General features: G+C 43.5%; 3 protein-coding genes across 10 annotated transcripts; 1 reads left to right on the forward strand and 2 right to left on the reverse strand.

Annotated features, from left to right (window-relative positions):
- Positions 1–1477: 1477 nt before the first annotated feature.
- Positions 1478–4368, reverse strand: LOC133923705 (myb family transcription factor RLI1-like). The gene is made up of 8 exons (XM_062368990.1): positions 4263–4368; positions 3736–4066; positions 3398–3620; positions 3191–3297; positions 2997–3039; positions 2531–2585; positions 2334–2403; positions 1478–1948 (listed from the first exon to the last, which is right to left on the reverse strand). The coding sequence occupies exons 2-8, from the start codon at positions 4030–4032 to the stop codon at positions 1724–1726; spliced, it is 1020 nt and encodes a 339-aa protein (XP_062224974.1). The 5' UTR covers positions 4033–4066; positions 4263–4368; the 3' UTR covers positions 1478–1723.
- Positions 4369–14559: 10191 nt separating this feature from the next.
- On the reverse strand, positions 14560–17711 carry LOC133925187 (myb family transcription factor RLI1-like). Of its 8 annotated transcripts, none has more exons than XM_062371051.1 (8): positions 17457–17711; positions 16363–16932; positions 16022–16244; positions 15822–15928; positions 15628–15670; positions 15368–15422; positions 15163–15232; positions 14560–14956 (listed from the first exon to the last, which is right to left on the reverse strand). In XM_062371051.1, exons 2-8 carry the CDS (start codon positions 16930–16932, stop codon positions 14723–14725), a joined length of 1302 nt encoding a protein of 433 aa, XP_062227035.1. In that variant the 5' UTR covers positions 17457–17711; the 3' UTR covers positions 14560–14722. The 8 variants fall into 8 exon arrangements, with proteins under 8 accessions (XP_062227035.1, XP_062227033.1, XP_062227032.1 ...); XM_062371049.1 differs by having other exon boundaries at positions 16363–16948; positions 17457–17710; XM_062371048.1 differs by having other exon boundaries at positions 16363–16955; positions 17457–17710.
- Positions 17712–19455: 1744 nt separating this feature from the next.
- Positions 19456–24482, forward strand: LOC133925645 (uncharacterized). Its single transcript, XM_062371501.1, has 2 exons — positions 19456–19562; positions 23828–24482. Exons 1-2 carry the CDS (start codon positions 19456–19458, stop codon positions 24480–24482), a joined length of 762 nt encoding a protein of 253 aa, XP_062227485.1.
- The last annotated feature ends 1713 nt before the right edge of the window (positions 24483–26195 follow it).

A 26195-nucleotide genomic window follows, 5' to 3' on the forward strand; every position in this document is an offset into this window, starting at 1 on the left:
TGCGGCGAGAAACGTCTTAAACTGCTTGTTTTCAACACCAGAAGATATATGCTCTGATATCAAGTTGTCACGTTTGTTGAGGAGTGACAGAAGAGGATAGGTGTGGGAGGTCTCCAACCGGTCTTTGGCTGGTTTTCTGCTTGTGGTGGTGATGGTGGTGTTAACGTCGCTTGGCGCCGGGTACAGCAAAAGGGATGAGATATCGGCAGCAGAGAGATGAGGAATAGTAGCAAGGGATGAGAAATAGTTTGTTGTATTAATTAATCTCAACGATCGCCGACCGCTCCTTATTTATAGAGTCCGACTCCTAACAATTCATCCTAATCTGACTTCAACTCAATCTCTGAAACCAATTCTATCTTTTCAACTTTCCTAACTTACCTCTAACTAATCTTAACTTCCAACTCTACTTTATTTCCTTCTAAAACTATCTATACTGCTAATCCGGTTTTGCATCTGGCGCCCTCTTCCCTTTCTTGCGACGGTAGGTGATTCCGCACATGACACAACGTTATTCCAGAGCTCTGTACCTTGACAAAGCGAAGACGACGGGCGCCCCAGGTTCTAGTACCACGATGAATCAAATCCGACGAACTTCTTGGCAGTAATCTTGCTTCAGCTAACAAAAATCCATACCCTTGAGGTGCAAAAAAAGGCAGTGGCACGCGGCACGCCTGCACACGCACGCTCGCCATCTGGTTCACTCGCTCGGCCGACGCCACCGTCGCGCGCGTGCCGACTCCCGCAAGGACGGCTCGGGTCCCTGGTGTCACAAGGCTTTGGACCGTTCCACGGCCCGGTCGTGTGGAGTACAAACACCAGCGCCGGACGGGCCGACTGCGTCCACCGGCAGGGCGGGACCTCGTCGTGGCCGATGTCGCCAGGGCCACGCATGCTATGGCCCGGGCCACGAGCCGATACGTGGAGGCATTCAGCTTGATGGGCCGAGCCCCGACCGAACTTTGATGGTCCATGTCACATTAATATCACATGACGAGAACGAGCCGGTTCTCGTTTTGGTAAGCCGAACCCGTCTGCGTTTGAGCTCCGGTCGATGCAGGTGTTCATCCGTGTTTGGGTTGAGCTCGGGTTAGACCAGCTAGGGTATAAATACGTGATTGCGTGTTCCTGCGTATTAAAAGTCTCGAGTCTCGTATTACTTTCTAGCGTGTGTGCATGTAATGTGCATAGGTAGTGTGCGTTTCTATATACCTAAAAAAATTAATATCACATGACAACTTTGATTTTGGATGGCTGGGTTCGCTACTTTTTAGGGTTTCTTTACATACATCTATTTTTGTGTGTTGCGCCTTGTTGTATGGTGCTATATGGAACTTCTCAAATGCACATCGTATGATACATTATTGCTGTTAGTATTTTTTTAACTGATGGACTAGCTGATTTAAGCTTTTTTTTAATTAAAAGAAGTACAGTCCAATTGAATAAACTGAAAGTCTAAAACTGTCGGAACTCGTTTTTATAAAGAAAATTGATCATAACTCTGATAACACATAAACTGAAACTTAATCGTGGGTTTACCTCGACGGAGGACGATGATCCTCTATCCCCATTGTTTCAATACATATTTTTTGTTAAAAAAATCGACAGCTCGATTTGGCAATAACAAAGTCACTCCACCCCAACGTTGTACGTATCATTTGCCAGATCCTACGATTACAAACCAGGCTAGCTGAGACGCCCCGACGCTTAGCTAGCTTATCTTCTACGGGAACCGGGCATCGGTGTAGCCGCTGCTGGCCACGGACTGCAGCTGCACGTCGTCGAACGCGTCCTCCTCCTGCTCCATGACGCCGCGGAAGGCGGCGCCGACGTCCTGCAGCTCCTCCCGCGGCTCCATCACGGTCCTGCTCGCCTTGAGCTGCTCCTCGAACATCTTCTGCAGCTTCTTGCCCTGCGCCTCGATCCTCTGCTGCAGGTTCCGCTGGATCTGCAACACGAGGTCGAGCCACCAAAAATATCAGCAAAAGTTTGATGCCTTTTTTTTACCTCAAGAATACGCAGGGTAACGATGCATGCAGGGCGGATCCAGGGGCTTCAGTCCCTACTGCTTCATAACTAATGAAAGCTTCTTTAAACCTCTTAACAATTTGTTTTGTTGGTATGGGTGAGAGACGAAGAAGAAAAGAGAGAGAGTAAAAAGAGAAAGATGAGGAAGGGTAATAAAAAGAGCCTCCTTATCCGCCATTGGATGCATCGATGATTTCGTTAAGGTGGTATGACTATGAACACGCACAAATATCAAGCATCTATCTAGGGTTCTAGGCCTTTTTCTTTTGTCTGGCTGGGCTAGTGTTGACACATAGATAGAGCACCTCGAGCTGCTCGTGGAGGCGCCTCAGCACGTCGAGCTGGACGCGTAGAGCTTCAGTGATTTGCATTCCACTGCAAAAAGAAAGGGCGCCCTACCATTAGTCCATGCTAATTCATGTAGAGAGTCTATGGATGACATAACCGGAGCACATGCGTTCCATTAGGATTTTTGCAAAGGTACGTAGACGGCGAAAGATACATGCTTGGGTCGAGATTCTGGACATCGTTTCCCTCGGTTCTTTTCTCCTGTTTCCCTGCAATTCGACAACAGGATAACAACATGTGTTAGCCGGCGGTTGGACGGATGAGCCTGGAATATAAACACAATGACTACACAATGACAACATGTGTCAGTGCATGAAAAACGATGACGAGGCAATAAAGCTTTGGCGTTGACCATCGTCGAATAGCGGATATGTGTTGCACACGCACAGCCTATTTTTATTCATCATCTCTCTCATCTCATACTCATCTTTCCGTTAATTTTTTTATCTATTTATAATTTTTTTCACCTATCTTTTCAACACGAATCTTAACATAAATAAAAGATACTGATAAACATTGTGTCCGTATATCTGAAAATTTCTCTTCGGTTGAATAATACTGAACAAATGGATAATAAAATTTTCCTTTAAAAAAAATATACTAAATTTTTGTAGGATTACCTTCAGATGTTGATGCTGGCATGTCCTTGGCTATCCGGTATTTCTGAGATCCAAGAAGAGGAGAATAGCAAGTTGTTAGTTAAATTGAACTGGATCATCCTACAAATTTTCAAAGTAACATCTGTTTAAAATTTAAATTCTCCACGGTTCATGAGTTGAAAAAGTGGCATTTTATTTTCAAAAAATTCGTCAACCTGAAGGTGGCTCTTGATGTGGTAGATGGTGAGGCCATCAGAGTTTATCAGCTTCAGAATCCCCTTGGGAGTCGCCTCTGCAAGTGTCACGCACCAACAAGAGAAGACTACACACCGTGAGAAATAACCTCCAAGCAAAGCAGATTAACTATAACAACGTGTTGATCGATGTCGAGAACGAAAAAGTTTCTGATCAAGGATGCTCACTGTCCGCGCCGCCGAGCTGGTTCACGCAGTCGACGAACCGCTCGTGGAGGTCCTGCGTCCACCGGATCCGCGTCTTGCTCGGCGCGCCTACCCCGGGCATGGAGACGACGTTGCCGGTGCGGGTCGCCGGTGCGCTGATATTGCAACTCCTGGATAGCGGGGTCTCCATTGGGCTTTGCAAGCTCGGGACCTCCATCGCCGGGAGAAGCGTGCTCGCCGCAACCTTCAGAATTCAGACAAACAAGAACACGAGAATCATAAAAAATCTCATCATGACATGCTAAAGAGAAATAATTCTGTCCATGAACATTCCATATGGTGCAGTGTAGTTCACTTACATGAGGTGAAAACGAATCGGTTTTGGGTTCGCCTCCGAGAAGCATAGCGGTGGAAGAGTTGCCGCACAACACATGCACTCGCTCCTGCTTCTGCTGCAATGGCAGATTGAGCGCCTCCGCGGCGTCCCGCTGCTGTGGCCGGACGTAGTACGTCCTCACCGATCCGTCGCGGAGCAGCAGAGGGTCAACCGGCCGGTAGAGCTGCTCGGACTCCGTCGACCGGCCGAACGACACTGTCTTGAGCGCTGCCATCGCCGGGAGCGTCCTTGTTTTGCGAGGGCAGTCGAACCGCGACATGCCGAGCAGGTGCTCGTCCGCCAAGAACGTAGATCTAACAGAGTTAGGTCAATCAATTACTATACATATCTCTAAAAATTTAGATTTAATAACAGTACAACTATTCTTCAATTAGATCAGCTAACATTGCTTTAATATAATTAAATCTTAGATCTCATACCTAACATATATCATAAACTAGATCTAATTACTAATCTAACTGAAAAAAATACTAAGATTATAATATTTACCTCTAACAGATGAATTCTAATAGGATTTGCCCCTCTTCACTCTCTCTCCTCTCCTCTCCTTTCTTCTCTTTCTCAGACATGGGTGGGAACAAATGAGCACAATGCTTGGTGAAAGTTCGGGCATGTCCTTTTACAGGGAAATTTGTCACCAATGACGACGGCTTTTCAGCGGCGCCGCGTATTTCCGTGGCCCCACATGGTGTCCTAGCCGTTTTGCACCATACTATATGGTGAAGCTTTTCAAATACACATGATCTGATATATTATTGTCGCTAGCACTTGTTTAACTGATAGACTAGTCAGTTTAGGTTTGAATATAATTTTTTCTAATTAAAAAGTACAGTCTAATTAAATAATAAACTGAAAGTCTGAAACCGCGGGAACTTGATTTTTTAATAAAAACTGTCAGAACTCAGATGCCACGTAAACTGAAAATTAATCGTGGGTTTACCTCGACGGAGGACGATGATCCTCCCAAGTCCCATGTATCCCCGTTGTTTCAATACATCATTTTACATCGACAGATCGATTTGGCGAAAACAAAGTCACTCGACCCCAACATTGTACGTATCATCCTCGCAAAAAAAAAACATTGTACGTATTATACATCGAGAACTACACCAACGTACATTTGCCAAATCCTACGATTACAAAGCAGGCTAGCTGAGACGCCCCGACGCTTAGCTAGCTTATCTTCTACGGGAACCGGGTATCGGTGTAGCCGCTGCTGGCCACGGACTGCAGCTGCACGTCGTCGAACGCGTCCTCCTCCTGCTCGATGACACCGCGGAAGGCGGCGCCGACGCCCTGTAGCTCCTCCCGCGGCTCCATCACGGTCCTGCTCGCCTTGAGCTGCTCCTCGAACATCTTCTGCAGCTTCTTGCCCTGCGCCTCGATCCTCTGCTGCAGGTTCCGCTGGTTCTGCAACACGAGATCGAGCCACCAAAAATATCAGCAAAAGTTTAAATCTGGGAAAAAAAGAAAAAGGTTAAATTTGGGCTGGCCGGAGTTGGGAGCGACAACAGCCGACAGGGAAAACACAGAGATATGGTCTAGGCTGTGTTTTTGGGCGTTGGGAGTGAGCGTGGGGTGCGAGGAAAGGATTTCCGCACTCAAGTTGGTCGGTGAGGCACCATCGGCGGCCGGTGACGGTGACGGGGACGGAGGTCGGCGGCCATGGTGGCTCAGTGGCGACTCGGGAGAGAGGGGGAGGGGTTAGGCAAAGGGGCAAGGGAGGTGAAGGGTGGTCGGGTGAAGCTCGCCACGGGTCCTAATTGGCTGGCGACAGTTTTTGGTGATGGATCGATAGCGGCTATCGTCGGAGGGAAAAATAGTGAGAGAGGGAGAGGGGGGGGGGGAGGAAGAAGAGCACATTTGGCTCAGTTTGGCTTCGATGGAGTGAGACGGGAGTTCGGGCAGGGTCTTTTATAGGCGGAAGGGGGGATAGCCATGGTAACGACTGGCAATCACGGTAGATGTCTGGTCGTGGCGTGCGGTTTTGGCTATGCGGCAGGGCCGGCGCCAACTTGCACCAGTGGTTGAGGTGTAGGTGAGGTGACATCACACACGTGTGCAAGAACAGAGAGAACGAGAGAGAGGCAAAAGGGGAGGCAAGGCCGTGGTCAGCGGTGACTTGATGTTGCCCGTTGAAAGTGCCTAGAGTGGGGTGAATAGGTTTTTCTGAAAATTAAAACTAAAACAGCGGATTAAATCTGCCGGATACTCCGGTGAAGGTCGGATACTCCGGTCTGGTCCGGAGTATCCAGTCTAGTCTGGAGTCTCCGGTCTATATAGGAAATCTAGAACAACTACGAATTAAAGCAAGTAGCTAGAATCTATAGTTGAAGCTAGGTCTAATGGATATCACAGAGCTAAAATATCAATTAACACTAGCTAGATGATCACTAGGGTAATTTGTATGAAGAATCATAAATTCACACGATTAAGTAAATTGCACAAACAAGAACGCGAGAGATTATCCCGGAGTTCGGCCACCTCACAAAGAAGTGCCTATGTCTCCGTTGAGAAGCTCACAAAGAGCCGGGTCTTTTCCAACCCTATCCTCTTCTAGCGACCACAAAGATCAAGCTAGAATTTCCTTACTCAATTTGAAGATGATTACAAACTTCCCGTGGCACTCCACAAAGTTTGGGTGCTCTACAGGCGACGCCTTGCCGTCTAGAAGCACGAAGTTTCAAGAGTAATGATCACAGCGAATGCTCGAGGAAGCACTCAATGCTCAAGTGGCTTAAACCCTCTCTAAACACAAACACACTAAATTTTGCAAACTTTGCACTAGATGTGGTTGGAGGGTCTTTGAATGTTCTTAAAGTGCTCAAAGAGTCTAGAGTTCACCAGCAACAGCAAGCCTTAAATGCCATGGGGTGTGGGAGTATTTATTGCGCTCTTTCAAAAACTAGCCGTTACTGTTCTGTCAGACCTGACCGGAGTATCCGGTGAACACCGGAGTATCCGGCCCCAAATCCAAAAACGGCTTCAGAACGGTCACAGAACGTGTCAGAACTAGCCGTTACAATTCTGTTAAGTTACCGGAGTCTCCAGTGAACACCGGAGTCTCCGGTCCTGACAGAGCTTTCAAAAAGACTAAGTCCGGAGACTAGCCGGACCCTCCGGCCTCTCCAGGTACCGGAGTATCCGGTGAACACCGGAGACTCCGGTCTTTTTATCAAAAAGATTAAATGCTAACCGAGACACCCCTGCCGGAGTCTCTCTCGGAAACTCCGGTTAAAACTTATTCTCCTACCGGAGTATCCGGTGAACACCGGAGACTCCGGTCTTTTTCAATTAAAATAAAGACTTAACCGAGACTCTCTGACGGAGTCTCCCTCGGAGACTCCGGCCTCAAAACCCATAAACTACCGGAGTATCCGGTGAACACCGGAGACTCCGGTCTTTTTCCAATAAAAATAAACCGGAACCGAGACTCTCTACCAGAGTCTACCTCGGAGTACCGGAGTATCTGGTGAACACTGGAGTATCCGGACTCAGTGAACTTTTGCAGAACTAACTCGGTGTCCGTGGGTGAGTGTGTCCCTCAACTTGTTGGTTCTAAAGGATATCTTGAGCATTGAGACACTAACCAAGCAATCAAATGCAACCCTCTTAATAGAGCGGCTATCCTAGACTCAATTTCAAAAATAAAAAAATTTAAATCCTATTGAGTACTCTTAGTTGCTTCTCCTTTTATTTCGACGGGCGTCAAACGTCATATGTCTTCTCAACTAATACTTAAATATGTTCATAACTTAGATAAATATATTAGTTCCTTAATCGTTTTGTCATCAATAAGCCAAAACCCACTTAGGGGGCCTAGATGCACTTTCAATCTTCCTCTTTTTGGTGATTGATGACAACACGATTAAAGCTTACAAAAAGATATTTGAAATAGAATTTAGAATTCTAGAAGATATGGTAAGCTCCCCCTAAATATGTGCATTGGTTTAAGCTTGAGTTATACACAAATGCACATATTTAAGATTTAAATTCGCAAGAGTTCCCCCTATATCTTAGAATCCGTGGGATACAATATTAAGTAGACAAAATGCTTATGGCAAGATATGGATCACACTTAACTTAAAAAAGTACGACAATCATCACACTAACATAAAAGTCTTACAAATTCAAAGGAGCACAAAGTTCATCACAAACAATAGAGTTCAATTATCCAACAACGATTAAGGATAAAACAGAGTCCAAAGCTAGAAAATTAAGGAAACTAAGAAATGGATAACTCTCTCCCCCCCCCCTTTGGCATCAAGCAACAAAAAGAGAGAGAACCTAATCGCTGCTGCCATCTTCATCATCATCGGTGTCATCATCATCATTATATTCATCATCACTTCTCTCAGAGTCGTTGTCAGGAGCGGCGTCGGAGGAGTCATCTTGCGCTTGATGTTGAGAGCTCTCTGTAGCTGCTTGGGCTTCATCATACCATACCCAAGGGTTTTCGAATTCAACCGGTACACTTTCCGCTTCATCCGAAGTGATGGGTGAACAAGGTGGCTGAAGGTTCATGGAGGTGTACATCTCTTTCTGACGCTTCTTTATTTTCTTTAAACGAACACCTTGCTCCTTGATTTGAGTAGCATTATGAGGGCACACTCTGAAAATTGCTTTGAGAGCACTTTTGATAAACGATGACCTTCGAGGAGGAGCACGTCTCGAGGCAAACTGTCTTGAGCTTGGAGGAGCACGAGGAGGTGATGGCGAGGGAGAAGGAGCTCGGATGTTCAGGGGTCTCATCCGATAGGGTTCATACTTTACTTCCTTCACAAAAGTTTTTCTGGACACTCTCTCAATGACAGACATAATATAGGGGGCGTATCCACAGCTTTTGATATGCGATTTGGATGTAAACACAATTTTCTTCCCAAAGGAAGTACGCCACACTTTTGAACTCAACTAGTGGAAAGTTTTTCCTCCTAACCTCGTGGGAATGAAACGATTAGAAAATCTACTCCAATGAAACACCTTCTCAAGAGTTCTCTTGAAGACTCGGAGGTGGTCAGAATCCTAAATAGATGATCTAATAACCTAGAAAATCCAGTTAGACGCTTTGTAAGACCCCCATTACCGGGATCTCCTGTGTCCTATATCAGTCCCTGGATTACGTAGCTGATACGTATAGTATAACAATTGTAGTATCATAGTCAAACTTCGTATGTAAATAGTAAGGTTCTAGATACAAAAGGCTTACAATCCATACCGAATATTACAAGTCTTGCCTAGCGGCTATCAAAACACACAACGGAAGCAAAAGCCCAAGCCACAAGCAGCGAAGGTGCGAATGCGACTTCCTTGACTACTCTTCACCTCTAGCGAAGTCGGTATTGGCTTCTTCATCTGAATGACAGCAAGAGTGAGTACGAAAGATACTCAGCAAGCCCTATACTACTTTAAGGTGTTGATAGATGTATAAAATGTTTATTCAAGGATAAACTTTACGGTTTAGATTTAAGCGTAAAGCAGTTTACGCAGATATCCAATTGTATCAACTATGATCAACTTCAAAACATTTTAAGTAGTTCAAAAACCAGTGACGAGCTGTATCTAGGGTTTCTCGGTCCTAGGAGGGGCTACACCTCACGTCGTAGTCCTTTTTAATCACATTTGGTGTTCCTCTAGTACCATACAACTTCTGGCGGATTGAGCCAGGAACCTCATCACACGGATATCTAGTCCACACACTCATCCAGACGCACGCACCCGAAGTCTAGTAAAAAAGGTTCTGTCTTTGCATGTTCATGACCGTGGACAGTGACCGGTGGGACCCACATGAACAGTGGCCAGCGTGGGCGCGCTTGGGCCGGGCGTGACGCGCGGGAGAGAAGAAAAGAAAAGAGCTGGGCTGAAAGAGAGAAGAAGGAGAATTCGGCCCGAGAAGAGAAAAAGAATTAATTGGGATAAGAATAAAGTTTAAATTCAAATTAAGGTATTTGAATTTGGATTTGATTTTGAATTTAGATCAACTCCATTTAGAATATTTGATCTTTGGATCTCAAGATTTTTTTAAGATGATTTGAATCCAAAAATTTGAATTTGAATTGGATTTGAGCTGAACAGAATCTAAGAGTAGATTTTTAAATTGAGAGAGATTCCATTTCAAACCACCACAAAAAGAACTATAAGAATCTCAACCAAAGCATATGAACCAACCTAATGCAGAGATTACTTTAGAATTGACTCTAGTGCTATTTGGAACACTTATTCAACTTAGCACATCTAATGTACATGAATGTGTATATACATCCACATACTCATCTTCTTAACCTTAGTTAGCTTAATAAACCCTAAAAACTTTTAATTTAGAGTTAAATTTGCAACTAAATAAACATGCTCAAACTCAGGATATTACACGCTTCACCCTGATCAGGAACCCGAGTCTTGCTTGATGATATGGTCGGACAAAAAACTTAGCTTTGCTGGCCATGTACTTGATCCATCGATGCATCATTTCATGTATTGCTAGGGAGCTTGACATGACTATTGGGTAACTACCGTATCCGGGTACCCTAGGGTTTCCTGCAATTTTCGGAGCATATCTTTATCTCAGGGAAGAGGATCTCTGTATGAAAGAAAACCACCCGTAGGAGCCCAAGGTATCTCATAAATGAGAAAGTTTATTTTCAAGAATGAAAGTAAGACTCCAAATTACGTACGACACCTCTCTATATATATACGGAGCACCGGGGCCCCTACGGGAAAGGAGGAAAGGAGAGAGACAAAAAAACCATTACAAATAGAACAAACCAAGCAAGTAAGTTGTCGACTAGATTTAGATCCATCTAGGCTAGCCACCCCTTGTAACATGGTATATTCAATACAAAACAAATATGACGTATGTTTATTATTTTAAGGGAGGCTTGAACCTGTATAAAAACCCCTCTGTGTTTCCATGTGTTTTGTCTACTCGAAGCATTTCCCATATATTTTACAAATTTCTAAAATCAGTGGTTCACCCATCGTCTACCGTAAGATCCATCGATGATTCCGTTAAGTGGTATGAGCATGAGTGTATGACTATGAACACACAAATATCTAGCATCTACCTAGGGTTCTAGGCCTTTTTCTTTTGTCTCCCTGGGCTTGTGTTGACACATAGATAGAGCACCTCGAGCTGCTCGTGGAGGCGCCTCTGCAAGTCGAACTGGACGCGTAGTGCTTCAGTGATTTGCATTCCACTGCAAAAAGAAAGGGCACCCTACCATCAGTCCGGTTTACAACAGGTTTTTACTGAGAAAACTGAACTTTTAAAATTCCACAATTCTGGTAACCGAATCATACACCAAAAACCAGTCAAACCGAGTTGACCGATCCAGTTTGGCTTGTTTGGTTCGGTGTTAGAAATGCAGTTCTACTCATCATTTTTGTTTACATTCTTTTTTATTTTTTTACTAAAAAAAATATGTTTCTATTTCTAAGCATACGATAAAGAAGAAAGCTTAAACAGACTCGGCGATTCTCCGAGTAGCCACCACGGCGGTTCCGAGTGCTACTCGAAGCTATGATATTATGTGACAGTGTCATATTGCATTTTATGTTTGGGATCTCTTTTGGCGCATGCGGAAACTGTTGGTACGAAATTTCAGGAGAGCTAGCATACGACACCGACAAATACGCTTAATTTCCAAATATCATCGTGATCTTTTGCTAGAAAAGGAGGAAAGATTTTTTTTCACCACTATGCAAAATCTCTGTTGCAACGGTTCAAATTTCAAACCCGATCAGCGAAGAGCATTTTCTCCCCGTCCTTTCAAAAGGTTTGGGATGATATTTCGTGGACAACTCGGAATTCCTACTCAATGGAATACTTACTCGGGGGCTCGCCTGAGCACTCAAAGGTATTCGAAATCCCGACTAGATGATCTAAGGAAAACTAGATCCCAGTTAGATGAATCATCCTATCCGGGAACCCGAGTTACTACTCGAAGATGCAGTCTGTCAAAACATTTATCTTTGCTGGCTAAGTTTTTATCCGTCCAAGCCTCATCACGTACTAATGGGGGACTTGAGGATAGGTAGTATAAAATTACCGTATATCAGTATCATATACATATGTAGATCTCCTAAGGTTTCTTATATTCTCGGAGCATATGTTCGTGTCTAGGAAAAGAATCTCTAGACGTATGGAAATTACCTGTAGTTACTAAAATATCTCATAAATAAAAAAATTATCTTTAAAAATGATATAAAATGAGTCCGGAGGTCACACGACTTAAATTTATCTTTTATATATATATATATATATATGTATGTATGTGTGTGTGGAGTCACAGGACCAGTCATTCAGATCCATTCAAGCAATTCAAGTCCACAGAAACCTTAAGCTCTCAAGCCTTATGTATTTCTAAGACTACTGTAAAGAGCTTTCGACTAGATATATATCCATCTAAACTAGTCAAGACTCTTCTTGTAAATAGTCTTAAAAATTAATATAAGATAAACATAATATAGGACAATTATCTTAAGAGATGTCTGAATCAGTATAAATATTTGTGTGCGACGTGTAATTCGATGACATAAAATATCTTCTACTTCATTCACAACTTTGTAAGAGCTGTTCTCATATCGTCGACAAGAGTGTATGAATGACATTACCGGAGCACATGTGTTCCATTAGGATTTTTGCAAAGGTAGACGGCGAAAGTTACGTGTTTGGGTCGAGATTCTGGACGTTGTTTACCGCGGCTCTTTTCTCCTGTTTCCCTGCATTTCGACAACAGGATGGCAACATGTGTAATATAAATAGAATGACTACACGATGGCAACATGTGTCAGTCAGGCATGACAAAGATGATGGGACAATAAAGCTTTGGCGTCGGCACGATCGTCGAATAATATTTAACAAACTAGCGTATCATGATTGATACTTCACGGACTAAAAATTTAGTTTACAGTTAAATTTTAGATATTTATATTAATAACAGTTATATATTAAGATACATCAGCTATTTATATTTAAATATTAAAATGTAAAATATAAATGTAATTTGTGTTCATAATATTGGAATCATGTTTATTATTTGTGAATAGATCTAATTTATAATTTTCATTTTATGTGTTATGCAAATTGATTTTTATTTGTTTCTTGATTTTTTGAAATAATTATTTTTTAATGTCGTCACCTTATCTCATATTGTTTTTTTAAATACATTATAAATTCTTTGATATTATTTTTATGCGATAATCCATAATATGTTTGCGTTCTGTTGTTTTAATTTTATAATGGTTGATTACACGCATATTTAATTGGTATATTTTAATTGATTTGGAAAAATGTGTTGATTGCTAACGTAACTAAGTTGGAGTTTGCTAATGTAATCTTATTGGACAAAGGATATCTATAACAAAAAAAAAGAAAAGTCAAGGCAAGAAATAGTTTTGGGACTGAATTCTATTATTTGTTTTTTAATCTTCTATGTTGTTTCGTCTGATTGTTGATCTATGGTTACAGACAGTCAATTCGACGGTCAGATATTTTATTTTTTTATTAGAATTTCTAGGATTATTGTGGAGGCTCCAAAAGAGCCTCCAATTAGTAAATATAAGATGTGTTATGCAAATTGATTTTTATCTGTTTCTTGATTTTTTGAAATTATTTTTTTAATGTCATCACCGTATCTCATATTATTTTTTTAAAATACATTATAAATTCTTTGATATTATTTTTATGTGATAATCCATAATATGTTTGCGTTCTATTGTTTTAATTTTATAATGTTTGATTACACGTATATTTAATTGGTATATTTTAATTGATTTGGAAAAGTGTGTTGATTGCTAACGTAACTAAGTTGGAGTTTGCTAACGTAATCTTGTTGGACAAAGGGTATCTATAACAAAAAAAAAAAGAAGAAAAGTCAAGGTAAGAAGTAGTTTTAGGACTAGACTCTATGATTTATTTTTTAATCTCCTATGTTATTTCGTCTGGTTATTGATCCATGGTTACAGACAATTAATTCGACGGTTAGATGTTTTACTTTTTTATTAGAATTTTTAGGATTTTTCTAGGATTAATGTAGAGGCTACAAAAGAAGCCTCCAATTAGTAAATATAAGATAAAATAGATAATAAAATTTTCGTTTCAAAAAAGATACTATTTTTTTTTAGGATTGCCTTCAGATGTTGATGCTGGCATGTGGCTGTCCGGTATTTCTGAAATCAAAGTAGCGGAGAATAGCAAGCTGTTAGTTAAATTGAACTAGATCATCCTACAAATGTTCACACTAACATCTGTTTAAACTTTAAATTCTCCACGGTTCATGAGTTGAAAAGGTGGCATTTTATTTTCCAAGATTCTTGATGTGGTAGATGGTGAGGCCATCAGAGTCTAATAGGTCTTTGAAGCTCTTCTCTCCCTCTCCCCCTCTAATCTTTATGTAACGCTAGTGAAAACAAGTGAGCATAGTGTTTGGTGGAAGGTCAGACACCTCCTTTTACAGAAAAAGTTATCGTCAATGATGACAGCTTTTTCGTAGCCCCACACGGCGCCACAGCCTTTTTGCACCTATTGTATGGTGCCACATTGAAACTTCTCAAATACACATGGTATGATATATTATTATCGTTAGTACTTTTTTAACTGATAGACTAGTTGGTTTAGATCTGAATATAATTTTTTTTATTTAAAAGAAGTGCAGTCTAATTGAATACACTGAAAGTCTGAAACTGTCGGAACTCGTTTTTATAAAGAAAATTGATCAGAACTCTGATGACACATAAACTGAAACTTAATCGTGGGTTTACCTCGACGGAGGACGATGATCCTCTATCCCCATTGTTTCAATACATATTTTTTATTAAAAAAATCGACAGCTCGATTTGGCAAAAATAAAGTCACTCCACCCCAACATTGTACGTATCATACATCGAGAACTACACAAACATTTGCCAAATCCTACGATTACAAAGCAGGCTAGCTGAGACGCCCCGACGCTTAGCTAGCTTATCTTCGACGGGAACCAGGCATCGGTGTAGCCGCCGCTGGCCATGGACTGCAGCTGCATGTCGTCGAACGCGTCCTCCTCCTCGATGACGCCGCGGCAGGCGGCGCCGACGCCCTGCAGTTCCTCCCGCGGCTCCATCACGGTCCTGCTCGCCTCGAGCTGCTCTTCGAACATCTTCTGCAGCTTCTTGCCCTGCGCCTCGATCCTCAGCTGCAAGTTCCGCTGGATCTGCAACACGAGATCGAGCCACCAAAAATATAAGCAAAAGTTTGATGCCTTTTTCTTTTCCTCAAGAATACGCAGGGTAACGATGCATCGATAATTCCGTTAAGGTGGTACGATTATGAACACACACAAATATCAAGCATCTATCTAGGATTCTAGGCCTTTTTCTTTTGTCTCGCTGGGCTAGTGTTGACACATAGATAGAGCACCTCGAGCTGCTCGTGGAGGCGCCTCTGAACGTCGAGCTGGACGCGTAGTGCTTCAGTGATTTGCATTCCACTGCAAAAGGAAAGGGCGCCCTACCATCAGTCCATGCTAAATTGCCAATTCATGTAGAGAGTCTATGAATGACATAACCGGAGCACATGCGTTCCATTGGGATTTTTGCAAAGGTACGTAGAAGGCGAAAGTTACGTGTTTGGGTCGAGATTCTGGACCTCGTTTCCCGCGGCTCTTTTCTCCTGTTTCCCTGCAATTCGACAACTGGATGACAACATGTGTAATATAAACAGAATGACTACACGATGGCAACATGTGTCACTGTGTCAGTCAGGCATGACAAACGATGGTGGGACAATAAAGCTTTGGCGTTGACACGATCGTCGAATAATACTGAACAGATAGATAATAAAATTTTCGTTTTAAAAAAAGATACTATTTTTTTGTAGGATTACCTTCCGGTGTTGATACTGGCATGTACTTGGCTATCCGGTATTTCTGAAATCGAAGAAGAGGAGGATAGCAAGTTGTTAGTTAAATTGAACTGGTTCATCCTACAATTTTTCACACTAACATCTGTTTAAACTTTAAATTCTCCACGGTTCATGAGTTGAAAAGGTGGCATTTTATTTTCCAAAAATTCGCCAACCTGAAGGTGGCTCTTGATGTGGTAGATGGTGAGGCCATCAGAGTTCATCAGCTTCAGAATCCCCTTGGGAGTCGCCTCTGCAAGTGTCACACAGCAACAAGAGAAGACTACACGCCGTGAGAAATAAAGCAGATTAACTAACAACGTGTCGATCGATGTCAGAGAACGAAAAAGTTTCTCAGATCAAGGACGACGCTCACTGTCCGCGCCGCCGAGCTGGTTCACGCAGTCGACGAACCGCTCGTGGAGGTCCTGCGTCCACCGGATCCGCGTCTTGCTCGGCGCGCCTTGCCCAGGCGCGGCGACGACGTTGCCGGTGTGGGTCGCCGGTGCGCCGATATTGTAACTCCCGGATAGCGGGCTCTCCATCGGGCTTTGCATGCTCGGTGCCTCCATCACCGGGAGAAGCGTGCTCGCCGTAACCTTCAGAATTCAGACAAACAAGAAAGCAATAATCGTCATAACAAATCTCATCATGGCATACTAAAGAGAAATAATTCTATCCATGAACATTCTATGTGGTAAAGTGTAGTTCACTTACTTCACTTACATGAGATGAAAACGAATCGGTTTCGGGTTCGCCTCCGAGAAGCCCAGCGGTGGAAGAGTTGCCGAACAGCCCATGCACTCGCTCCTGCTTCTGCTGCAATGGCAGATTGAATGCAGGAGGCGCCTCCGAGGCGTCCCGCTGCTGCTGCCGGACATAGTACGTTCTTACCGATCCGTCGCGGAGCAGCAGCGGGTCGACGGGCCGGTAGAGCTGCTCAGCATCCGTCGACCGGCTGAACTGCGCTGTCTTGAGCGCTGCCATCGCCGGGAGCGTGGTCGTTCCCAGAGGGTAGTCGAACCGTGCGATGCCGAGCAGGTGCTCGGCGGCGAAGAATGCGGCGGTGTCTGAGCCGACGCAGCTGCCCTGCGTCGCGAGAACCGACCTCGGGGTCTGGTTGTACTCCTCGGGCATCCAGCTGCCCGCGCCACCATGCTGCTGCGGCGCGGAGCTCACGAGCCCCGGGTGGAAGGAGAGCCCGGCGACGGTGCCGGGAAACAGCTGCGGGTCGCACGGCGGCGACCCGTAGAGGTGGCCGTGCAGCTTAATCTTCTTGGTGTTCATCTAGTGATCACAAAGTCTGTGAACTGAATAAGCAACAAGTAGGGGCAAAATACAATTAACATCTATCGATTATTCCTCGATGAACTTGAAGTGATCAAAAGTTCATTATATATAGAACTTATATTAGCGTTATGTGAGACCTGAAGCAGCAGGTTTTGGCAACGGATCGAGACAAGATTTCGAGGGGGAGGGAGGGATTAGCTCAGCGGCGATGCTTAAATAGGGACGATGCAAGGTTCCATTTCCATCCATTGGAAGCTGGGTTCAAGTGGCATGCAGAATCGAATCCTGCACCGGTCTAGATTCCCGGTGGCGTGCCGCGCAACACGATGAGAATAATTCGACGGCAGTGAGTGCATGCCTCCGGAACGCACGCAAAAAATCTTCGGAATCGCGTAACAGCCGACGAGCATGCAGCCGCCAGACCGGAGGAGGAGGAAGCAGCAAGAACATACACGGAAATGCATGCAAGTAGGAGGAAGGAATAGTTGCATGTACATCAGCGGATACTGTGGAGCACTTACAATTTGAAGGCATAAACATGTGTAGCTTCTAGCTCTGAAGACGTACTTCTTGTCAATTATCTCTCCCACTCTACATCCGGAGGAAGGATTGGAATCCGCAGGAGAATTGGGAAGGAAGAACAGGTGCACAAATGGCTCCTGATCATCCCCAATTGGAATATGAATTTCTTTCTCTCTGTGGGGGCCTCCTAATAGAGACCAAACAACTAGCAACTGACAAGAATAATAAGATGCAAAGATATCCACCAATTATATAAAGTGCAGGCGTCCATGTCAGACACAAGGCTAGGGAACAAACAGGGGCTTTGATGCTTTCACCGTCTCTCTCCTTTCTTTGCCAGCTTTGCTTGGATCCTATGGCCTCCATTCCTAGCTGGACCTGGATTGCAAGGATAAAGCATTGCAGTAAAGATCAGGGGGGACACGCAGAATCAAACAAAACTTTGAATTTTAACATTCTTGGTTATGATGTTCGATTAATCATCTGCCCATACTTTAAACAAGAGCCACCATGAAAAAGACATAATAGTAAGAAACTAACAGCCGAACAAACTAATCTTGTTTCGTTCAATCAAACAACACGGTAACATCGAACCCTGTTTCTGTTTCATTTTTTCAGATCGTTGCTGAAGAAGACACCATCTCTCATTTGATTCGGTCTTCTTTTAAAAAGGATTTTATCTCTTACTGCATATCTGAGAGACGCCTGATTGGTCGTCCATATCCTTTCCATCATCATTTCTCTAAGTTACAATTCATTTGTATGACTATATCATGAACTTTCCAAGGGAGTTAATTTCATCGTACGTACCCCTGGTTCGTGTGGAAATCAACTACAGATTTTTCTTTTCCATAAGGAGCTAATACACTATACTGTAGGTGAGTATATTCTTGTCATTAAAACGTTCATGGTACCTTGAATTCACATATCATTATAGACTAACTTCTAGAGAACCTTTACAGTATACCATGATATTAGATGATGGAGAGTATCATTGTTGTGATCCAACCGTCCATTTTTGTATGTATTATTGTAATTATCTTGATATCCTTAGAGGTAATTACGTCATTGACTGACCGAACTTCGAACCTTCGCCACCCATCATCGACCGACCGACGGAAGCTGGAAACCCTAATAAATAAAATGAACAGAATAAGTGAAAATTTATCCGAAGAATAAACTAATATTTTGATCTTCTCTAATTAAACATATAATTTACAAGTTTATCATGGGTTTTTTTTCCAATCCTATCCTTATGATACCCATAATACTCTTTAATGATACCTATGATATTGATGGGCGATAGAGTATCATTGGGCTAATCTAAATCACCGGATGAAAAAAATGGACGACATGCACTCATTTAGATGTACCGTAAAAGTCCTCAACTTCTAAATCACAGCTCAATGTAGATTCTTTGGGCTTATCTCTTCCATTGACCATGACTCTTGCTAGAAACATGGTTCAGCTTGTGGGACTATCAGTCGAACCACATAAGTAGTAGCTACTAACAAACTCTTTTCTCGATCATGTCCAACTAATAATAAAGTCAAATGGCAACCCATTGGGGTCACTCAGCCGTTCGGAAGAGCTGCTGCAAGAATCCGATGGGCATTGGTTTCCTTGCGTCTTTGGAATCTCCCTGACCATGATCAGAAACAAGAACGAGAAACCAAGGTCGAAGCTGCCCTCCCGGTCCCACCCACCAGCTTGATGTAACACACTAAGACTGTCAAATCGCAATCCCGACTGGTCAAAAATGACTACTACTGAATTGGTGAAGTATGTACAGACGTAGATGCAGCCGTGTTTGTAACTGAATACACACAAGTTTCTACGACAGGTTAACATCATTTCTGATACTCAAAGAAACCGGGGAAAAAGAGAGAGAAATGAACAACTGGACGACAAAACTTATGCGAGTAGATGAGATTTGGACGTGCAGGCGTGCCAACGTGGAAAGGATTAAGAAAGAATCTTATCTGGATGCATGTGTGTATGGCCTTTGTTCTTGGTGCTGCGCCGGTTGGTGCTGACTGGGGCAGGAGAATGGAGAAAAGGTCGCCGAGCAGGTCGTCTCCTGAAGGCCTGAAGGGCCAGCAGCGGTACTTGCAGCATTGCTCGGCTCATTATATTAGCTCTCCGAACCTTGTTTAATTCCTCGGATTCGTCCTTGGATCGATCGCGCAAACGAGACATGGGAAGCTGGGTGGCCGAGGTGTCCTTGTGTCAACTCAACCTCCCTCCGATCGCATCGCCTCTCGGGGATAATTAAAGTTAATCCCGAGTTTTATATCTATATCTCGCTGCTTTGACAATTTTGCAGGGATTAGCAGTCGTCTTCCTCGGAGCATCAGCATCTGGTTTCCCATCGTGTTGGAATTGGAGGATCGCTGTCGGCATGCACTATACATTCAGCAAAGGAAGCAGAATGTATAATGGTGTGCGAGGAAATATTATAGCTCACAGATATCACTAAGAAGATGCTATAACGATCTCATCCAGAATTCTCAGCCTCCGAACTATCTGAAGAAACTAAAAGTTCCCAACAGCCATGGACCCCTCCGGCCACTGTATCTTAAGACAGGAGAAGTAGCCGGTCTCCAGAGGAAATATCTATAAAATAAGAACAAAAACTACAATTAGGCTGATACAAAATGACCAACAGTTAATACTGGTGCAAGTGGTGGCTACCATAACATTCTAATACAAGTGAAGGTCATTTTAACACCCTAGACAGTACGACGTCGCAGTTTATGATCGGTCAAACCCCACTCTTTGGTCAGTTCACACCAGTGTATTTACCATATTAGATAATATCTTTGGTAGGTGTAAAAGTATTCTACCTAAACTTAGGTTGTGTGATTTAACAGATCTAGATCTCTGAGATATAGTGGTAACCTGTGTCATTATCTCTATAAGAGACATACTTTTATACTTACACCCGATATGATACTATAAATAAAATATGTGGCCATCAGGCATGGGGATAAATCTTTTGGTAAAAAACATATGGGTTTACTTACTCTTCATTGTTTCAAAGTTTGAATCTTCTATCTAGAAGAGGTTTTTACTGTACTTGTTCGTGAAACTCTTTTTTCACAACCAACTGGCATACTGCATGTAACGCCAATAATCAGGGATTCAAATTTTGTCGAAATTTTGAGAATTTCATAAGAGAACGAAATATCTAATTACGGAATTTCCTTCGTAGACATGTGAGACTCATATAGCAAAGGGCGGAAAATGATTAAATTTTTAATAAATTTTCGTGAATTTGGATCTCTTCGCATGTGAATAAAAAAATTGTAAAATAAAATTAAAATCCCCTCAATACCATTGGCTAAAAGGGTCACTCATTTCCCTTCCCTGCAATAATCACTCTCAATCTTTACCGACAAAAAATTAATCACTCACAATGACGAGTGTCCGGTCCGGTCTGGAAGTTCGCATCCCGCGGAGGCAAGAGTCGGATCTGGAGGCCCATCGCTAGTTATGGATATGGATTCATCCATTCATCCAGTCTATCAACTTAATTAATTATTTAGACAAGGCAAACTACAGTGGATCAACAGGTACATAGATAACCCGTGTCCATCCCTACCCGTCGGCACGCGACTTCTCCTCTATCACGATCAGCCGGGACGGGGGCGGAGGGGCAGGAGGAAACTAACGGCGACTATCATCGCCGCCGCCGTAACGGGAGCAACGAAAGAAAGGCCGTACGGTTTTGTTGCGTGATGCAAGTTTCATACGATGCCTTTTCTGTAAAAATAGTAGACGTACAGTTACACTTGGGCTCCCGTTTCGCAATATTTTGGGCCTTTAAATTGGCCTACGTGGCCGTGTTCTTCAGCTAGGCCTGCTGCTTTAGTGCACAGGCTCCGCCCCCCGCAGACGGCAGCCAGCGAGCGAGCGCGCACTTGACTGCTCGCAGAGAGCATATTGATTCGGTATAGGTCCATGTCATGAATCCACGGGTGATGCAATGGGATATCTCCTGTCGTTACAGCCAAGCTCATGAATGATTGATCGCTTGCGCTTCCATGGAGTCTCGCTTCCCTTGCACGAGTATCCCAACAACTGGATTCGCTGGGCCTCTTGCAGGCGCACACAAGACGCATGAGCACCCAGATGCGCATCCATGCCATGGGTACAGTTCATCTCTCTCTCTCTGTCGGTTGGTTATCCAGCTGAACAATTGCAAATCATGACCAATAGTATGACGCGCATCTCATCACTCAACGACTGGACGCAACAGAAGTGGGAGGAAGAAGAGAGCAGCGAGCTAGCTAGCTAGGCTGGAGTCTTGGTGTCCTCTAAAGCCCGAGCCACAAACAGATTGGATCCGTAATGCAAACCAAACCAAACAGATTGAGAACAGACAGTGTTAAAAGGTCACGCAACATTCCGTGGGAGAGAAACTTTTCGTCGCTCTTGATTTGGGTTTGCTGCTCCCAAAACAGGATAACTCACAGCAAGGATGACAATTTGATACTTAGTTGCTTGCTTCATCTCTAGCCAGGGTCCAGCTGTTTTGCATCGATTATCAAGCTGCAGCTGAGTTCTTATTCATGTTGCAGATAGTGATATACCATAAGAGCATATTAAGACTCTTTTTAGTTTCAGAAGATACTACGTACAAACCTTACCCTTTTTTCTGAAAAGAATAATAGTGTACTACTTATTAGTTATTTTACAGTATGTAATTTTTTCCCTGTTAGCTAGAGACTACTGGTTGACTCTGACCGTAGTCTATCTATGCATGCAAGGACTGAACAGTACAGCACGATAATGACAGAGCCATCACGAACACCTCGAGGACTTCTTTTCTTTTCCGGATGCCGCAGCTATGATCAGTAATATTCAATCTGGGCTCCTGCTGCTCTTGGGCCGATGTATGACAGCACTGCTTGTCATCTTGCAGAGGCAGAGCAGTCTGTTTCACTGACGATAACAATCAGCTAAGCTGGGCTACCGAGGGAACACGATTCAGAACAAAGACGATATGTCCTCTTTCATGTGCTCAGCTAGAGCACAGTAAAGCCTACTCAGTTACCGACTGGCACCGTCTGCACCTTCCTCATCTGTTCCCCAAAACCCCTCAAAACCTGCAGCTAGCGTTGTTCAGACTTCAGACCAAATAGTAAAAACTTGTCTCATCTGAATCAGCACTGAGCACTCTGTTTGTCTGCAACAAAACCAAACGCTTTACTGGTGCAATTTTTTTTTTGCACATAATACAAGAAGGCAGGAATCCGAGAAGGGAGAGTCATATAAGTTCATGGTGCCTGCATACACGAGGGATGAAGCGTGAAAGGCTTTTTCACCACGGTTTCATTGTTCTACAATTTACATTTTACACAGGCAAACGGCACTAGGCATCGCTGCAGTGCATCATGTTCACGTTAAGCGCACAGAATTTTACAGGATGAATATGGCGTAAGCCAATGTTTGGAATGCAGGAGTTTTGCAAGAGTCGGTACATTCCTCGGAAACTCTTACAAAATCCTTCATTCCAGGCCCAGTTTTTACTATAATTTGAGGTATAATTTGAAAACTATCGCAAAACTATACATATCGTATCATTTCGTAATACATTTTTGAGTAATAATAAATAAATAAATATTTTTTAAATACTCCCAAACTAATTTGGGTCGTCCATCTTATTTGATCCAAAGGCTAGGAGGTGATGATAGGTCACCACTGACTATTATATTTGTTTTAGTGCCCTTTCTATTTAGAAATTTAGCATAAAAGCAAATAATATATTGGAATGCATATTTTGTAAATAGTAACTCTATCTATATTATCTATATCTATACCTATATTAATATTAAAAATACAATTTTCCCTTTCCTAAGTCCATCCCATCTTGTGTACCGAGACAACTCTTAACCGTACTTTCATCCCTCGGATTGATTTCATCAACAACACCTATCAATTTGATGTCCTGCCTTTCATCCAACGGCTTGGACCGCGCGCATCCAACTCTACAGATACTTATCATGCGAGTGAAATGCACGTCATGATTTTTAATTTGTTTCAATCCTACAGAGATATGGTGATGCAGCATTCTGTTTAGACAAAAACTATCGATTTCCAATCTTAGATCACGACTGTTCATTTAACTAGAGAGTTAGATGAAAAATAATCATGAGGTAGGTGAGAAAATCAATAGGTTGTTGAATATAATGTGAGAAAAATAAAAGGATGAGATTAGACATATGTACACAAGTAGATGTGAAACTGCACTATTTTCCGTCTTACATCGTACAGCTAGTCAGCTACCATAGATGTAGATAAGTACTTGCATCGTTGCAAATCACTGGAACCACGGTGACATTTCGGTACACGAGACCCTTAAAAGGCCATGGACTAGCACGGGTGTGGGGCATCGATCAGCTAGCACCCACCTCCCACCTACAACCATGGCTCCGCAGTTCCACATGGAGGCACTGCTTCCGAGCTCGATCTCGCCAAAGATCAGCACCATCCTCCAATCTCACGTCTACCCACGAGTCGGCCACGTCTTCCGCGCACTCGCGAGGTTCAAGTCCTTGCTCCTTGGCGCCCTCGGCAAGACGAAGAGGGGCGCGCCAAGGCCCTGCAGCAAGCAGCACGCCAACAGCTACCGCTCGAGGTCGAAGAAGAGGAACAAGAAGCCGCATTTCACCTGGTCTGGCGGCTCGCCGGCTCGGGCGGAGGAGCTGGACGCGTGGTCGTGCTACGACCACGAGTCGACGTGGAACGTGGTGGTCCCGGCTCCGGCCGGGGTGGAGGGCGGCAGCGAGGACGGCACGGCCGAGTACTGTGGGTACCTGTGCTGGCTCGAGGAGGAGAAGCCAGATGACGTACTGGTTGTGGAAGAAGCCGAAGATTTCGACGGCGCCGGCGAAGGGAATGGCGTGAATGAGATCGACAGGCTCGCGGAGAAGTTCATCGCGAGGTGCCATGCCAAGTTCTTGCAGGAGAAGCAGGAGTCGTACCGGAGGTATCAGGAGATGATTGCCAGGAGCATGTGAATCCACCGGTACGTACTATCATTAGGAATTCAGGATGCACAGCTTGGTTTCCGTTCTGAACTCTGAAGGAGGCGACGCGTGTTCAAAATCTGTGGTTGCTGCATGATCGACTAGTGTTAGTCTTGCTAGTATTGAGTTAACTAGCGAGGTTGAAGTTCATGGTGCAGCTGTTGTGGACTTGTGGTTGTGCCTCGAGATTGTATGTTGGTTCAAGAAGAAATACATAGGAACTCAGGCTAGGCTCAGTCGGTGGGGGTGAGGTGCGGAGTACATCCTCATCACTTGACTCGAATTCTCTTCAATTTGAATTTAGATATCTATTTCTTTTCAATGAAAAACCATCAAGTTCTATCTAGGTTGGGTCTCGCCTTTTTTTAAGAAGAAATATATGCGTATTTACTCGACTGATGTCAAATTGAGATATGTTCGAAGTAAATATTAATCCATCTTTCGGCTTCAGCCGAAAATAAAAGTATTCGGCTCCAAATCCTATCATTAGGCTCTCAAATGACTGACTCAAGACTCTCTCACAGCTCTACCTCTATATTTATAGTCCTTGAAAACTTCCTTAGCCTTTAAATTTCTTTTTTCTCAAAATACCCTTCACCGGTAATGCATTCCTACCTATAACTAGAGTATTTTGGTTCAAATTTTGCTTCTTCTATCGAACGGCTATGACTTCTTTATGACTTAACTTCACCTCGACGCAGATTTCGCGATGATACCACGTAACCCTCTAGTCACCCCGCAGTTTTGTGGTCAAACCGTGAAACACTAGCATGCTTCTCAAAGCATGACTAGCAGCCACTTGCTTTGCCTTAAGCAAGTGCTTCGATATCGACGCGTGTACTCTGCCTTGCGATCTTGATCGTTGGCAAGTTTCTCTTGCTCCCGATCTCTCGAGTTGTCTTGTCACTTGCATCGGCAACCCCTTTCGCTTGACTTTGTCAACATGCCGTCTTCATCCTTCTCTATCCATGATTTGCTTGACCTCCACGTGTACCACTAGGATCATCTTTGATTTCGTCCGGGCTCCTTGATTGTCCGGCACCAAGCCTCCCACTTGGCCTTGATCATCTCATCATCGACCGCCAAGTCGCATCCATCACCTGCACACCATAAAACAAGTAAACATGTTTCTCTTACTTCAAACCATCTTCAGGTTAGGTCAAAACAAAAATACTCAAATAAAAGCATATCTTACAAAAATCGTGATCACCGATATTCCGATGTGTTATGCATGTAAACACCGGACCATCCGATGAGTCCAACTACTTTATGCACTAAAGAATCTCGCCTCTGTAAGAAAAAGTCTTGTGCATTGCTCTGGTATTCACTGTCTAGTCACTGGAACATCTGATGCCTTCATCTCTACCAAAACACACTATTTCAATCTCTCTGCAAGAAATGGTCCGATGATTAGTCCGGTATTCAACCCTGCACGTACTGGACTATCCGGTGAGTACCACTGCATTGGACTTCACAATTTCACCATCTCTGCAAGAAAAGCTACAGTGTACTGTCTGGTGCTCACACAACTCATTACCGGACTGTCCGGTGAGTACCACTCACCAGAACCCAGTTTGCATCCATCTATGCTGGGAATAGTCCGGTACACACAAGTAATCAACACCGGACCATCCGATGCCCATTTTAAATTTTATCGCCAAACTAAAAACCTCCGACATCAGCATCTACACCACACCAAATCAT

Source organism: Phragmites australis, chromosome 7, assembly GCF_958298935.1.
Source record: "Phragmites australis chromosome 7, lpPhrAust1.1, whole genome shotgun sequence".
NCBI lineage: Eukaryota > Viridiplantae > Streptophyta > Magnoliopsida > Poales > Poaceae > Phragmites > Phragmites australis.